The sequence below is a fragment of the Bicyclus anynana genome, chromosome 5, assembly GCF_947172395.1.
Source record: "Bicyclus anynana chromosome 5, ilBicAnyn1.1, whole genome shotgun sequence".
NCBI lineage: Eukaryota > Metazoa > Arthropoda > Insecta > Lepidoptera > Nymphalidae > Bicyclus > Bicyclus anynana.
In genome coordinates, this window is record NC_069087.1 from 4,944,652 (window position 1) to 4,959,376 (window position 14,725).

At 36.4% G+C, this 14,725-nt stretch overlaps 1 protein-coding gene across 3 annotated transcripts in view; it reads left to right on the plus strand.

Moving 5' to 3' along the window:
- The window catches only part of LOC112055333 (cerebellar degeneration-related protein 2), a 121,530-nt gene that overhangs the window by 103,531 nt on the left and 3,274 nt on the right, over window positions 1-14,725 (plus strand). For 2 of the 3 annotated variants that reach the window (XM_052881728.1, XM_024095397.2), the window contains exons 2-5: window positions 12,808-12,920; window positions 13,533-13,681; window positions 13,965-14,402; window positions 14,553-14,721. In XM_052881728.1, coding sequence (XP_052737688.1) covers window positions 12,808-12,920; window positions 13,533-13,681; window positions 13,965-14,402; window positions 14,553-14,721 — 869 coding nt within the window. Of the gene's footprint in view, window positions 1-3,343; window positions 3,598-12,807; window positions 12,921-13,532; window positions 13,682-13,964; window positions 14,403-14,552; window positions 14,722-14,725 lie in introns of those variants that run through there. The other variant, XM_024095396.2, reaches the window with a different exon arrangement.

Consider the following 14,725-nt stretch of genomic DNA (forward strand, 5'->3'; position numbering starts at 1 on the left):
ATGGAATACCTTTTTAGGAGGTAGATGAGAATCCACACCCCTTTCGGTTTCTACACGACATCCTACCAGAACGCTAAATCGCTTGGCGGTGCGTCTTTGCCGGTAGGCTGGTAACTAGCTACAGCCGAAGCCTGCCATCAGCCAAACATAGAATTAAGAAAACCTCAATCGGGCCAGTCTCGGTTCGAACCCAGGACCTTCGTCTTTTAAATCCACTACGCACACCACTGCGCCACGGAGGCCGTCAAATTATTTTTGCGTATGAATTAGCGCTTGCTGGTACTAAAATTTTCGAATACGAATTGAATTATTTTATTTCAAGGACATATTAAATGAAATCCTTGAATTGATTTCAAGGATTTCGTTTAATATGTCCTTGTTTTAGTTTTTGAATTAGATACTTAAAATGAAGAACTAAGCTAATCTATCACTTAATCTGGTCTAGGTACATTTTTCTAATAGATAAGTCTTATATAGTATTTCATTAGAACGTCTATCATTCTTGACAAGCAAGGTATAATGGCAAATTGTAGAAAACATAGCCAGTTTGTGACTGGCACAGTATACAATATGAGGTCTTTGACTGTTCGCTAAACACTTTACTTCCTACTAAATGATTCACAGCATGTTGCAAAAAATTGCCGACGCTCGAATTGACCCGTTTATAATTATCTCATATCCGCAGATTTAACTGCCTATTTGGTCCAGTGTTAACCTATATGGTTTCGGATCACGAGGTCGTGGATTTGAGTCCTAGGTCTATATGAGATCAGTGGCGTAGAGTGCCTTTTGGCGAGGGTTCCTACGGGCGAGTTCCTCTTAGATATGTCTGCAAATATACTCGAGTGGAGTCTCAAACGAAAGTGCACTAAAATATTGATGACTTGATCGAGACTGTTATTAATAATTCCATGACCAGCGGGGGTTTTTCAAATTATATTATAAACCATTTCAGTGTTATCTCTCTATTTTGAGGTTATCAAGTTATCTACATTTACATTATCTACAGTCTAAACTTAGGTAGGATAAATAATGTTTCGAAATTTAGATTATGATTAGGGACCATTAGTTAATCTATTGTAATGTATTTTTAATAATATAGACAAATAAACTACAAACAAAACCCTGGTATGGGCGTGATTTGGTTTAAGCTAAAACAATAATAAATAATTAATTCTTCAATCATCATCAATATCAACCCATATTCGGCTCACTGCTGAGCTCGAGTCTCCTCTCAGAATGAGAGGGGTTAGGCCAATAGTCCACCACGCTGGCCCAATGCGGATTGGCAAACTTCACACACGCAGAGAATTAAGAACATTATCTGATGTGCAGGTTTCCTCACGATGTTTTCCTTCACCGTTTGAGACACGTGATTTTTCATTTCGTAAAATGCACACAACTGAAAAGTTGGAGGTGCATGCCCCGGACCGGATTCGAACCTACACTCTTCGGAATCGGAGGTAGAGGTCATATCCACTGGGCTATCACGTCTCCTAATAATTAATTAATGAAAATTAATTAGCAAAAAGTATAACATGCCTAAGTATATATCTAACCTTCGTTAAACCTTGTTATGTATTCTGTGGCTAAACATCATTTTAAAGTAATTTGCACATTTTTAATATAATTCAGCCGTCCAAATGCCGTAACAAATTCGCACGGCTGTTGTTAGGTCATGCATTGTTTTGTTTCAGATTTCCACCATCTTGATGTTTTAATTAAACTCTCGTAAATGCACTCCACGTGGCTATGAATCATTTTTGTATTTTTATCTCTTACCTGCTAGCGGATTCCCGCGTGAAAACCATGAAACGCAACATTATTCTTTAAGGTTTAATAGGTAACTTGATGAAAATACGTTGCGTAGTGCAGAGCAAGTAAAGTATATAATAAAATAAAAAGAAAATATTATTGACTTTTGACATCATTAAAAACTTTTTGCTTGAAAAAGTTTACTATAAAATAAATGACCTTTTGACCGAAAAATTATACCTTAATCCGCCTCTTTAAGTGACTACAGGGTAGGTATCATTGTAATAATTATACAGGATGCTCGTGAGTATCTCCCATAACTCTGGGGCTTTATATTCTTTACCGAAAATTTATTAAAAATGTTCAAGGAACGTGTGTTCTAAAATTTTCGGGGTAAATAATATTTATTTTGTAAATAGATCTTAAAATGTTTACCTTATACGCATCTTTATAATTATGAGGTAGCTAAGTTTTACGTATTTTAAAATACAAGGCAATAACTACTAAATCCTTTTTATTAAATTAAATCGTGTATTAATTACCGAATCATTTCACCGCGGCTCGACTGGTGATAGAAGGGCTGGCTCATTTTTTTGCGCAAAGGATCAGCCTGGTTGTCCAGCGTGGAAATGCAGTATTCTTGCCGCCATTCCACGTGGGCATGATTTGTATAGTTATTAGAATAAGTTAGCTTAAGTTCCTTATTGTATTCTTTCTCAATAAAAAAAAATCGTGTTGGTAAGTGCAAATAATTACCTACTGTAAGAATTGGATAACTGTAAATCCATGAAGCGCGAGAGCAACTAAACTGTAGAGCGATTAGGATCGAATACTTTCTTTGAGATCTTATTACGTATCAATTTAACATGCCGCATTACCATACCGAATAGCATGATTATTAATTTACTTTCTCCTCTGTTAAACCCACACTTAGCTTTTTGGTCGATAACCACCCGTGATAACATACCTACCTAAGTATCTACTCGCAATTGGCGGCATCAGTGCTATCGGCAAGCAGTGTTACCAACTCTCAAAAATATTTATCCCTAAATTTTGTGTCAAAATCCCCTAAAATCGCCTTAATTATTGAGTTGTCCCTCTAAATAATATAAATTCATAATGATTTAGAAATAATATGCTGTAATATGTTTCAAAAGTCTTTATTTAATACATAAAATATTACGTCTTCATCTTGATTTTTTTTGAAATCATGCATGTTGACATTGAATAAATTTAACAATTTTGTTTATTGGATAAAAATTGCTGCCAATCGCCACAGAGTGGTTGTAGAATTACGTATTATGTATATGTCGTTATAAGTGGCTAGGTCAAGAAAGTAATATTAATATTATCAGTTTAAAAATACATATTAAAGAGTCAAAAAATCCCTGAAAATACCCCAAAAAATTTCAGAACGCTAAAAAAATCCCATCTCACTTATTTACCCCCTAAATCTGGGGGGAAAACCCCTACGTTGGGAACCCTGTCGGCAAGAAAGAAATGAGATTGTACGGACAGGCGATGGCGCGTCGCCTAATTGCAGTGCTATTTGCTCCGAACGGCGCTCAGTAGTCACCACTCAGTACTCAGTTCGTTCTGGGCCGCCACGCTGTTCACGTCGCTCGTCTGAACCAAACGAACACGAGAGCAGCGAAATATGGCAAACGCGAACGCTTAAAACGACGCCGAAGTGTGTGACCTTCGTGAACTAAGTGCCCGATGTAATAATGACCGAGGATCACGAGCAGTGCGACTCCTTGAATTCGTGGGAGCTGAACGGACTGAACTCGCTAGATCTATGGGATTACACCGTCGAACTGGAATGTCTGCAAGGCACCGAAGGTTAGTGTTGCGTAAAAGAGAGGGGCGTTGCGGTCGCCGTTGGCGTCGTCGACGCTAGCCGATTTGCAGTAAAAAACATTGTCACTTGCCAGTTTGAGTTCAATTGAGGTGCCATGGCCGCCATATTTAACAACGTGTTCAAATTGGTCGCCTATACTAATATTATAAAGAGGTAAAGTAGGGAATATTTTACCATTAGAATGCCACGTTATCTGTGAGTGTCATTTTATTCCCGTATTCTCACGGAAACGGGACCTACGCGGGTGAAGCCGCGAGGCGGCGGTTAGTAAATCCATATACGTTATGGTAGAATAAATGTCATTGTATGTCACAAGTCTCAATTATTATCCAAAAGCTGTGTACCAAAAGATTCATCATAAAAACTAACGACTTCAAAAAATCGCTCTTAATGGTAACTGTTATACAATTCAAAGTTTATATTAGTTATGGAATAATTAGTTGTCTTCCGCATACATAAACTGCTGAATATTGTGCATGAATATATTTTTCGTGTCGAAGTAGTCACGTTCAGTAATTTTAGAAAGAACTGATGATGGAGACGCGTAACTTAATTACCAGCTTCGCTTGAAAAATCGAGAAAGAGAAATTAGTTTTGAATCTTTTTAGGTTGCCAACTGTCCCGTATTTTCCGGGAGGTTATTATACCGGGAAATCTAACAAATATTTCCTTGTTAACGGTTATGATTTTAGGGAAATTATGAAAACCAACATCAAGACGTCGCTTGATATAATATAAGGCATGATACCCGGAAATCTATTTACAATTAATATAAAAGAAAACCTCGGATAATCCTTTTCCACTAAAATTTCATTTGGTAAATCTGGCTGGCCTATTTTCTATTTTGGTCTTTATTATCGACCCATACTATGAAAAAATGTCATCCACATACTATGATAAAAATTACAAATATCGTCTGGTGGATATTTTAAAGTATGTACCTAGATGACACTTTCTTGTCCACTTCAAAAGATTGATAATAAAGACCAAAAAAGTTGACTATAGACCAGAATAGTAACTAGATCTAAAAGAGCCACTTGGACTATAAGGCGATACTTAATAACCAAGCTATTTTTCTTTCATAAAGAGAGCCTTCGAGTACCTATAAACGTATACGAGACATTAATTAGACTGCTGAATGCTAATAATGACATCAGAATTAGTTCACACTCGTAGCTACATTCTTTGTATTTGTTTCCAAATAAAGTTACACCAAACGCGTAGGTATCGAGCATGACATTTTTAGAAGTACTGACTTCTACATTATTCAATTTATTACATTATATACAAGCGAACGCCCGCGACTTCGTCCACAAGCAAATCGATGTAGAAGATATAATGGGTATTGTAAGCTATCCTTAAAAGATAGTTAAATGCCATCGCAGCCTTTGTAGATTTCTAAGAGGAATATCCCACCATTCATTGTTACCACCAAGGGAATACTGTGTCTTCTATAAAAGCTTCTACACAGGTATTTTCTTTGATACTTCCTACAAATATTGTCATAAATTTCAACCGATTTACACAAAACCATGACAAATTATACATATATTTATGAATCAATATTACCTTCTTCATGAATCACTCTAACTACTGGTAAAAATCGCATGAAAATCCGTTGAGTAGTATTCGAATTAATCGCGAACAGAACAGACAAACAAACAGAGTTTGTTTTATATGTAATATGTATATAGATTATACAAACGCCGAAAATAGGTGGTTACATTATATTCAAATAATGTGCATACGAATAACGTTAATCTTTTTTGAACAAATTACGTTCTCTTTTAAATTACCTCAGTATGTATTATGAAGGTTGAAAAATGTTTTGTATTATAGATAAACTGTAGCAATTCGTATGACTGTTAACGTCGACAATCGTGTTATCAGCGATTTCTATCGCGTATTAAATAATTAACCCATTGTTTTCGTGATTAGCTACACGTCTTTCCATTTCTTATTTAACTACGAGTAGGTATGTTTTTTTTTTATTCTTTACAAGTTAGCCCGTGCCTACAATCTCACCTGATGATAAGTGACGATGCAATCTAAGATAAAAGCGAGCTAACTTCTTAGGAGTAGGATGAAAATCCACACCCTTTCAGACATCACGTTGGTACGCTAAATCATCATTCCTACACGACATCGTACCGGAACGCTAAATCGCTTGGCGGACTGCTGACACCGCGCGTTTTCACCCGCTTGGTGCCCGTTCCCGTAGGAATACGGGGATAATATAGCCTATAGAATTCCTCGATAAATGGGCTATCTGACACTAAAAAATTTTTTAAATCGGACCAGTAGTCGTTCAATCAAACAAACAAACAAACAAACTCTTCAGTTTTATAATATTAGTATAGATTAAACAGTATCTACCAAAATAATAAGAACAAAATATATCAATCCGTATATCTAACTATGTAATTTGTGCCTGTTGCATATAATATAAATGTAAGCAACCACAAAATAAAATGAAAAAGTTGTCCTTATTTGTAGAACACAATATTTATATCAACAGCATAACTCCACATTGTAGCCTTGTATCTCATTTCCTTAAATACTCTTACACAACAGTTTATGTAAAAGCATAAAATGAATATGAAATGATTATAAAAGCACGGGTCATTAAGTTTTCAGTTAGCGTCCACGTTTATTTCACACGTCAAGTCGAAACTACTCGTGAGTTAAGCAACTAACTATGTAACAGCAGCGAGGAGTCTAAACAATCCATAAATAAACAATCACAATCACACACAAAAACAATAAACAATCATTATCAACCCATATTCGGATCAATGCTGAGTTAGAGTCTCCTCTCAGAATGAGAAGGGTTAAATAGTTCACAACGCTGGCGATTGGCAGACTTCATACACGCAGAGAATGAAGAAAATTCGCTGGTATGCAGGTTTCCTCACGATGTTTTTCCTTCACCGTTCCTAAAATGCACACAACTGAGAAGGTGCAAGCCCCGGATCGAATTCGAACCCACACCCTCCGAAATCAGAGGCAGAGGTCATATCCACTGGGCTATCACAGCTCGTAGATAATTATAATTTACTTTTTATGCTCGAAATATGTATTAATATTTTCACAGCATTTTTACAATTTTTACAATAAACGCCTGCGCGCAAAAAACACATTATTGGGTTACCTATTACATATGTACAAAATTTCAGCCTTCGCTACTGCTACCTATGTAACAAATCATGTTTTAACTTTGATCATTCAGCAACATCTAACAGTGGAGTACCTATCTAGAAAAATCACGTTGTACCAAAATCTAGGGGACGCCCGCGACTTCGTGCAAGAGCAGTTTTTCCCAAGACCCCCAAGAAACATGAATTTTTTCGGGAAAAAATTAGCCTATATGTTGCTCAATGACCTCCTCTATCTTCCAGTGAAAGTCCCATTCAAATCCGTTCAGCTGTTGGACGTTCCAAAGATTAGACCGCACAAACAAACAGAAAGACAGATAAACAAAATTTTAAATACTTTTGTTTTGTTTTGGTATCGTGTAAATAACTATAAGTTTATGCACTTGATAAAACACAGTTATTTTAAAATCACGGACATACATTTATATGTAACTCCAAACATTTTTTTTTAATGAAAACATTTTAATACCTATTAATTTATCGCAAGCATTTCACATAATATGCAAAAATGCACAGCCTCATTACGAACCTGTAGGTACCTACTGGAGAAGAAATTTTCCATTTTGTACAATTTGTACAATATAGTTCCTACCCTTATTAAAAGCCTTGTGCATGTCACTGACTCCGCAACATACCAAAGTATGTATTACAAAAATTAATGTATTTAGTTCAAGTAATTTAAAAACCAAATACAAAGATCGAGAGAGCCAAACGTCAAGACCTTTTACATCCTGTTTACATTTCAATTCCATTTTAGGTCTTAACGGAAATACGATCGTACTATCCTGAAATTAATGTTGCAGTACCCACCTGATAAACTCTCTGTCACATTTATGGATGAACAGTTATTCTGCAATTTAACATATTATAAGTATTACTTAGATAGGTACAAAACGCCTCTTTGATTTAGATATCTCGAAAATTACTATTTTACGGGAGGCTATTTTTTAACTTTAAAAAAATGGTCATGCCAAAAGACGTCAAAAGTAATGTTTTTTCGTCGTATTTTAAGTAAATTTAAAATAATTGTATTAAGATTAATCTGTATCTAAACTAATATCTATATAAAACTGAAGAGTTTGTTTGTTTGAATGAATCGGTAATCTCAGGAACTACTGGTCCGATTCGAAAAATTCTTTCAGTGTTAGATAGTCAATTTATCGAAGAAGGCTATAGGCTATATATTTTCCCCGTTTCCCTACGGGAAAGAGAACCAAGCGGGTAAAACCGCGCAGCGTCAGCTAGTATATGATAATACTTAATCACGTTGTTGAAGCAAAAAGACGAAATCATTAATTTGCTAGGATTGTCTAAGTAACAAATGTAGTATGTGTTTTTATATACTTATATCCTATTTAAATACTAATTCCATATTATTATAATATTTACAAGGTATATTTATATTTAAACTAGTTGTTGATTAAACCAGCGTCTTTTCGCCGGATCATCTTTGGTAAACTTGTTAATGATGATACAGCGTTTTTATTGTATAGTCGACACAAAAACTAGCGGTTTCTATATAAAAACATGGAACAAAAAATCGAAATGGTGTGCATACCGGTTTTACGACAGTGTAATACCTACGTGTACGGGTAATTACATCGAGTTCTTCCTTACTAATAATTACAAAGTTCAATCTTATTATATACTAGCAGACGCCGAGTGGTTCTCGTTCCCATAAACAAAGATAAAATATACCTAGCCCATAGTAAAGGCTTGCACTTGGCAAAAGTGTAGCTTCCCAACAGTGAGGGAATTTTTCAAATCGGTTCAGTAGTTTCAGAGCCTATTCAATGCTTACAAACAAACAATCAAATCTTTCCTCTTTATAATATCAGTATCGTATAGATTTCATTATAAGAAATTAAATATCAGATATCTCAAACGGTGAAGGAAAAACATCGTGACGAAACCTGCATACCTGAGAATTTTCTAAATTCTCTGCGTGTGTGAAGTCTGCCAATCCGCATTGGGCCAGCGTGGTGGACTATTGGCCTAACCCCTCTCGTTTTGAGAGAAGACTCAAGCTCAAGTTAGTTAGTTAGTTAAGTTAGTTGTTAGTGCTGTGGTTCTCAACAGAGATCCTGGGTTCGAACCCATCTGTGAGCAAGATATAAGACGTCATTGAAAATAAAATTTACAGACTGTAACGATACCTTTTTCAAATAACGGAAATCATTATTGTTACCTACTGCGAATAAAAGTGAATGATTGAGTTAATTAAAAACAATTTAAGTGGCAATGGGCAGGCCACATAGTTCGAAGAGCCGATAGACGTTGGGGTCTCAGGTGCTGGAATGGCGGCCCCGTACCAGAAAGAGCAGGTCGGTTGACCTCCCAATAGGTGGACCGAGGACATCAAGCGGGTTGCAGAGAGTCGCTGGATGCTGGCGGCTCGAGACCGTTGTACTTGAATGTCTATATCCAGCAGTGAATGTCTATCGGCTGATAATGGTGAGGATAATGACTGCGAATAATGGATGTATTAAAGGATATAATTACAAAGGTATTTATTTTCGTTATCATCCTTGGAATATTCTAGATGAATAATAACGAGGACCTATCGTGTTGTTAATGTAGGGCAATCCAGTTAAGTAAGTAATAGGAGTTAATTGCTTTTATTATGGACTTGCTCGACAATTATTGTCGGAAGTGAATAAAAATAATTAATTAGCCTATTTATCTGTCCTTCCAGAAATTGATTTAAATATACATAAGTAGGTATTATTACACGTTTTGGCAGATTCAGAAGTGACGTTCGATAGTGATTTAGGCAAAATTAAACAAAATAATCCCAAGTCCGCCAACCCGCATTCCATTACCTACATTCCATTTTCCACATTTCGGGGCACGTGGGTACAGTACCAACATATACCTATGTATGTATATGTTTTTATCTAATCTGCATTGTACAGTGCGATATAACAGAATAAGCTATTATAATGTAAAATACCTAATTAAATAACAACATAATATTAGATAATTAAATAACTACATAAAATTCGAGAGTCAATCACTTTATAAATAATCAATTTATAAAAAAATCTAAATTAGAACAATACAATCAAAACTGTATAGTATAGGTCGCGCCCAACTTCGAGTCCGATCAGAGCTCGAGGCGTGGGTTTGGGTTACTTAAAACGTTCGCTGCGGTACGAGGCCAATTGACCTTGTACACCTAGTCTGTTCAAGAGTTACGAGGTCGATGGACCTCGTACCTACTTAAAGTTTTAGTATGAGTTCAAAAAACCTCATACCGTACCAGAGGAAAGTACAGAAAAATCAGTGCCGCAGCGAAAGTGGTAAACGAAAACATACGGCGTATTGCAATTTAAAATAACAGAGCGAATTGCCATATCTTTTATGACCAATATATCCATTCCCCTCCAATTACTTGCAAAATACTGTTAGGAGTGAGTATGACAACAGTCCAACGGGCTGGAATCGACCCTGAACCTGTGAGTCCGGCCCCTTTACCGAGGAGATAAGGAGGATTGGTTTCAAGCGGCATTGTACCTACCAGATCTAAGCAGCGATTACCGAAGATAAGGAACCCTAAAGTTCAGGTCTGAGTCAATTATTGAAATATGCAATTCTAATACGACCAACAGGCTAATTCACTAACTTTGACGTATGTTAATTGAATACGGAATTGAGATTCTATGTAACAAATGTTGTCCGGTGCCTAATGACAACCCTTCCCTTCGTGGCTATAATACGGTATGTAGATGACATTTCTCAATGTTTATTTTTAACCCATGACGCAAAAAGGGGGTGGTATAAGTTTGACGTGTCTGTCTGTGGCACCATACATACCTCCCGAACGTGTGAACGAATTTTTTTCGTTTCGTTACTTCAAATTAGTGAATAAGCAAATAATGTTAAATAGCAGAGCTCACAAACTTAAGCTAAAGCTTGGTGTAAGCCAAGGTCAAAATTTCATCACTTTTGAAACGATGTTAGATAACTATTCTTAATTAATTACTTAATAATGCGTGCCTGACGCTTGCGCGGTGGGGCAAGTAGAATGTGCGTAAATTGTTGCTTGTTATCTCATTTTGTATCCGAACGTGCCACCACAAAGAATTCCTCCGTAACCAGACGATATTCAGAGCGAGAACTCCCGCAATCGACTCTCTACCTTATTGAAACTTACCACAACATCTATACTTACCTATCTACTGATTTTAATCCCACAAATTTCCTATTACCCTTACGCGGAAATCTTCTACTGTTTGTAATTAAAATAATGCGGTTTCCTTGCCGTGGACTTTGTCCAGTAATAAACCATTACTACACTACTACATTGACTTACCTACACTACTACATTGACTTACCTACACTACTACATTGACTTACCTACACTACTACATTGACTTACCTATATTTTTAAACCTAGCTGTTTGACGGCCGCGTGGCGCAGTGGGTAGTGACCCTGCTTTCTGCATCCACGGCCGTTGGTTCGATTCCCACAACTGGAAAATATTCGTGTGATGAACATGGGTTTTATCCAGTGTCTGTGTGTATTTATACATTATGTAAGTATTTATATGTAATATATAAATGTATATGAATTTTATAATATCAACTATCTTAGTACCCATAACGCAAGCTACTCTGTATGCTTACTTTGGGGCTAGATAGTGATATGTATTGTTTAAGTATATTTATATTAATGTACACCTAACTGTTTGTTTGAGTTTAAGATTAAATATAAATTTTATTTTCTCGATTTTATAGTTTTATCTGGGGGGGGGGGGTAGTTACATCATAATTGGAATTTCCATAAATTATAATAGGTACTTAGTCGTTTTTATTTTAAAGAATATTTGCTTTTTTAATGAAACCAATATTCCCTTACCCCTCCAATTAGTCTGAATAGACTGTGTTACAAGTAGGTACAGTAGTCCAGTGAGACGGGGATCGAACCACAATTATATTCGAGTACAAACATGCATTTTAAATAACAGAATTACTCTCTCTCTTACAACTCTCTCTCTCTCGTCTTACAACTTGTAAAAATGACTTGAAGTTGCCTAAGCTTGAAAAGAAACAAAATCATTACTAACTTGAACGTAATGGGGTAACAAACAGACAACAAAAAATGTAGGTATTCAATACAAGTCCAATTAGTATAAGAATAGTGGGCATAGATTACTAAAGTCAAGCTTTTCATCAACTGAACTGTAGTATTGCTATTCAAGACAGTACGAGATATTGCAAGATTGCAACCAGTGTTAGTAGTTAATTATCCATTCTTCATCTCGACAACTACGTATTGGCGCAACTGGCCGGCATTTTTAAGGCCACTTTCAGACTGCAAACGTGATTACATGCAACAAAGTAGGTCCGTAGAAAAACAAACAAAGCAAAGTTGCCGTATTAACCAACCAACAAGGTTTAAGTCTTGAGGATAATAAGTTAGACTATCTCAATATCTTAAATTCACTCAATCAGAACTATAAAAACAAAATACACTACTGAATTGATTTATTTTGCTATTCTCAAGTCACCCAAATAACATATCATCCCTCTTTGGTACGTTTCACTACGAAACGGGAGCATCCTCAAGAAATGTTACTGTTGACAATTGAACATTGTACGGTTATAGTGAAACATGCACAAAGGGTTTTCCGTCAGATTTAGGTCATGTTGTCGCTTTTTGCTGAAAATATCAAAATAAAGTCAATATCCTCATTCCGCAAAATACCCGTTATTATTTAAATATTGTTAGCAATACAAGTTTAATTACTCTAAAGAATGCGGTAGTAATCTAGCGTATCTTTTAGGAGATATACACAGAATGTAGCTTCAGCAGGAACGTAACAATTAACTTTCATCGCATCACTGACGTCGCCACAACTTCCATTCCATCGCGCCGTCCCACAATCAGATCGGATAATTGCATTGTCAATTTAATCCACCGCGTCCGCATTGTTTTACTGTCTTAGCATAATCCACTGTGCTCACATAATGTCTCTAATAATCTCGAGATAATCGCAGTGAAATCTAATGGTTGACTAATCTTTGTTACAGATTTGCAGCTAGCGGCGGAATTAGGGAAAACACTGTTGGAAAGAAATAAGGAGCTCGAAACTGCGCTGCGTCAACACCAAAATGTCATCGAAGATCAGACACAAGAGATCGAAGTAAGATTTTGTCTTTCTAAATGAATCCTCCACAGTCCATAGACCGCGCAAAACTTTTAGTCCATTCTACTGTGGCAAATTACGCAAAAATTACATCGTTCAATTTTTTTTGCGATGTAGGTTATAGCGAGGCGTACCAAACTAAGCAAACTCAAAAAAGCAACCTCGTGCTCTGTACGGACTAGAAGTTTGGTGCAAGATAATAGTTGGCAGAGAATGAGACACAAGTTTAATACAAATATGGGTCAAATCATCCATACCTGCCTATTTTAACGACATTAGATCCTGATTAGGCTGATTAGGCTTGGTAGGCTTAGGATGATAATGTTGAAACTCTTTAACTACTAACAGATGTTAATAATAATGATTGGATCGATGGCTTATCGTGCTTTTCGAGGCATAGAGAACACCACCACCAAATTTCGAAATCTGAGCTAAGAACTACTGAAAATTACTTAAATAAGTAAAAAAAACAGTTCAATCTTTTATCACATCCGACCCATGATTCAATCGAGGACAGAGGACCTCATTATGAGAAGCAACAGCACACAGGCTAACCACAATACCAATGAGGCAGTTGAAATTATTTCAAATGGTATTATTTATTTACAGTATCTAACAAAACAAACAGCGGCGTTGCGAGAAGTCAACGACTCAAGGCTGCGAATCTACGAGCAACTCGAAGTGAGCATCCAAGACTTGGAGCGCGCAAATCACAGGCTAGCCGTAGACCATGCTGCCGACAAGAAACACATTAAGACGTAAGTTCATTGCCGTGACAAATTGAAACATACATCGTTTCCAATATTTCTACTTTAATGACTCTTTCCTATAATACAGATTACACCGCTTTCGACTGACTGAAATGACGACAAATAAATTATACTCTACTTGTAGAAAGTATAAGATGCTATTGTCGTAGTAAGATCTATTTTGTTTTATTTCATCATTATACTTGTCATTGCAACTACATATATTGCAGTAACTAAATTGTATTTATATAACTTACTCGTATGATAATAAAAAATACACTTATCGTTCCAGTTTATGCGGCACCATCGAAACATTGGAAAACAAATGTGAAGAATTTCAAAAGACTGTAGACGATTTGAATGCCCAGTTGGAGATTGTCAGGCGGCGAGCTGAACGAAAACCTGCAAGTGAAAAGCCCAAAGAAAACGATGTAAAAGCTGTGGAAGCTGCAGCGCTGAACACTAAGAACATCATCACTCCACAAAAGTCGATAGCACCTCTTCCAGAACTGACTAAAGAGGATGAGGACCTACTCAGACTAAGCGATGAGTTGCGAGAGAACAAAGTAGCTTTTGCGCAAGAACAAAGAAGAGTTACAGAGCTCGAAGAACAACTGGCATCAGTAATACAAGAGAACAATAGACTGCAAGACCAACTAAGAAATTGGCATCAAAGAGATGATGAACCAAAATCGATGCATGAAGAACTATCTATCCTTGAAGAAGTCAGGTAATATTTAATGTAACATTTTAGGTACAGTGACATAACATATATTGAACATTTGATTTAGATTTGTGAAGGTCTTTTAGATCATCACTATTTAAAAATACATAAGTACAAAGAAATGTGTGTTTAAATATGAATTTTTAACATTTCCAGGCAAGGTCAACTTTGTATCAGATGTCTAAGAGGCGCCGAACGGGATGATATGTCCTCGATTCTCGACGGCGAGGACGACGACAGAAGTGCAATCAGTTCTCTTATCCTCACTCCTGGTCAACAAAGCCCCCGAGACGACCACGTCACTAGCAAACTTGTCAAATTTGACGTAA